At 63.5% G+C, this 2,465-nt stretch overlaps 1 protein-coding gene across 1 annotated transcript in view; it reads right to left on the bottom strand.

Moving 5' to 3' along the window:
* Positions 1–557: 557 nt before the first annotated feature.
* The window catches only part of FIBCD1 (fibrinogen C domain containing 1), a 36,710-nt gene continuing 34,802 nt past the window's right edge, over positions 558–2,465 (bottom strand). Inside the window, exons 8-9 of the mRNA XM_011370056.1 lie at positions 1,397–1,576; positions 558–817 (exon numbers count right to left, since the gene is read on the bottom strand). Coding sequence (XP_011368358.1) covers positions 558–817; positions 1,397–1,576 — 440 coding nt within the window. The remainder of the gene's footprint in view (positions 818–1,396; positions 1,577–2,465) is intronic.

The following is a 2,465-nucleotide window of genomic DNA, read 5'->3' as shown; positions in this document are numbered from 1 at the left end:
CAAGAGTCTCCACTGGCAGCTGAGCCTCACCGCCCTGGACAGCTCTGAGCACCAGCGGCTCTCCAGCGGCGAGAGATGGGGTCTCCAGGAACCGTGGAAATGAGGGAGGGGCTGCTCTCAGATCTCAGAACGCCCCAAACATTCCCTTTGTCTGCTGGAAGGGTTCCAGGGGCGCCGTCTGTCCTTCTCTGTGCCCCCATAACGCCGGGCGTTTGGATCGGCAAAGTGGAGGGGCTGCCGGGGGTGACTCCTGGCCAGGTGAAGGCAGACAGCCCAGGACCCAAAGTCTGGGCAGGTAGAATTATGGGTCAAGTTTGCCCCGCCCCGCATCAGAGGCAAATTGAAGGGTGGAGACAGAGCGAAGGTGATTGATGTGCGACATCGCCCGCCCAGGGGGCAGTGTCGGGGTTGGCCGGGCCCCGCGCCAATGCAAGAGCGGGTCAGCCAGGTGCGGCAGGCAGGCAATCGAGCAGGAGAGGGGGCCCGGGGGTGGGAGAGGGGGCCCGGGAGGGGGAGGGGAGGGGAGGGGGCGGAGCCGGGGAGGGGGCGGGGCCGGTCTAGCGGTCCTCACGGACCGGCCGGATCTTCATCTCGGAGAACTTGAGCGAGTACTGCCAGCCGGTCCAGGAGGACCACTCGACGCCGTCGGCGTAGGAGGCGTGCGCGCCGCGCAGGTACTGCCCGTTGAGGTTGGACGTGTGGCAGTTGCGGTACCACCAGGCGCCGCGGTAGAAGGCAGCGCAGTTGTTCTCCGAGTGGTCACTGTCGCGGTCCTTGGTGGTGAACCTCATGCCGCTGTGCTTCAGGAGGGAGTCCCCTGCGCAGGCGCGCGCACTCAGGTGTGTACTCGGGGCGCACAGGTGCGGGCATGCGAGCACAGCTACGTGTGCGCGGTGCGCTCCCCTGGATGTGCGTGTGCACGCACGTGTACACAGTGCCCCCACCAAAACAGAGTGGTGCACACGCACCCGTCCCGACACACCCACGGTGTCCGCGCAGCTCACGTGCACCCGCAGCGCCCCCTACGGGTCGGTGGCTGTCCCCTGGGTCTAGGCGGTTTCTGTTCCTCCCCCCAGCTTTCTCACGCGCTGCCTCCCTGTCCTTGCTTGTTCGACTCTGCCTAAGAGAAACCCAGCCCCCTTGAGAGACCCGCAGAGCCAAACCTCAGGTGTCTCCTTTCCTGGCTCACTTTGCTCATCTGCTAAATGGGCGAACACTGCAGGCCCTACTGGCTTCGTTTGCTGGGATGAGGACCAGGTGGGCCTTGGAGGGGAAGGGGAGAAACCTTGATCCCGACCCCAGAGGCAGGAGCACTTGCCCTGGCAGGACCTCCTAGGTGGGGAGACTGGTGGGCTCCCTCCCCCCACCCCCGGCCTGCTGCAGCCTGGAGCCCTACCTGCAGTGCCCGAGTAGTCGGCCACAGTGAGTGGGAACCCGTCCTCCTCGGGGTCCACAGAGAACAAGCCCACGCCGAAGCTCCCGTAGTGGGCGTAGGCTGTGCCGTTGTCGAAGTCCTCTAGGTCCACGTGCAGCTCGTAGGCCGCCTGCGTGGTCAGTGCGTGCAGCCTCTTGAGCCCTGGAGTGGGAGAGAGAATGTAGGAGAAGTGGGGGGCTTAGAAGGTCCCGCCCAAGAGAAAACTAGGTTGAAACAAGAGCTAAGCTCATGTGGTTGGTGACAGAAAGGGACAACAATCCCAAGTGTCTGAGGTGGGGCCCGGTACACAGTAGGCGCTCAATAAAGAGATGAGAGGCAGAAGGCGGAGCTTGTGTCTCCAGCTGCCTCTAAGGCCTGGCTACGTACCTGCCCCCCGCCAACACACAACGCACCTCCTCCCTCCCTCTGTCCCTCCCCTCCTCAGCAGTCCCATGCCCATCCTGGGGTCTCACACCAGGCCTCCCTCTCCCCCCGCCCCCTTCCCCCACAGTCACTCAAGGCACTTCCCTGCCACTCTGATTATCTCTTGATGAAGAGGCCATTTAATTAAACGCCTTACAAGTTATCAGCATTGAGTGACAGTTCATCGGCCTCTCCCTCCTGCCTGCCTTTCCCGAGCTCTGCACCACCCCCGCCCCACGGGGCACAGTGTTCCTGCTAACTGGGCATGACGGCCGTGTGGCCCTTCCCCATCCAGCCTAGGGGCAGCCTCGGTCCCGTGGTCCAGGTCCAAGGACACAGTAACAGCAGCACCAACAGCTGACCTGCCCCGCGTCTCCCTGCCTGTGTCCACTCCTCCCTGGGCTGGAGTTCCAGAGCGACCTGCTCTCCCTCTCTGGGCCCCGGCATGCACACCTGTGCAGTAGGCCTCACTGGGCTGTTGGGAGGGGCTAGAGGGCTCCACAAACTCTGAAGGGCAGGCAGCGGGCAAGTGACAACAGCCACTACCCAGACAGCACTTAACAGATGCCGGGCACTGTTCTGAGCACTTCACATGGGTTAATGAACCCTGCGGCATTAGGATGGGTCC

Source organism: Pteropus vampyrus, unplaced genomic scaffold (genome assembly GCF_000151845.1).
Source record: "Pteropus vampyrus isolate Shadow unplaced genomic scaffold, Pvam_2.0 Scaffold158, whole genome shotgun sequence".
In the NCBI taxonomy this organism is placed as follows: domain Eukaryota; kingdom Metazoa; phylum Chordata; class Mammalia; order Chiroptera; family Pteropodidae; genus Pteropus; species Pteropus vampyrus.
Note: the sequence above shows the minus strand (reverse complement) of the source record. Positions and strands in the feature narration are given on the sequence as shown.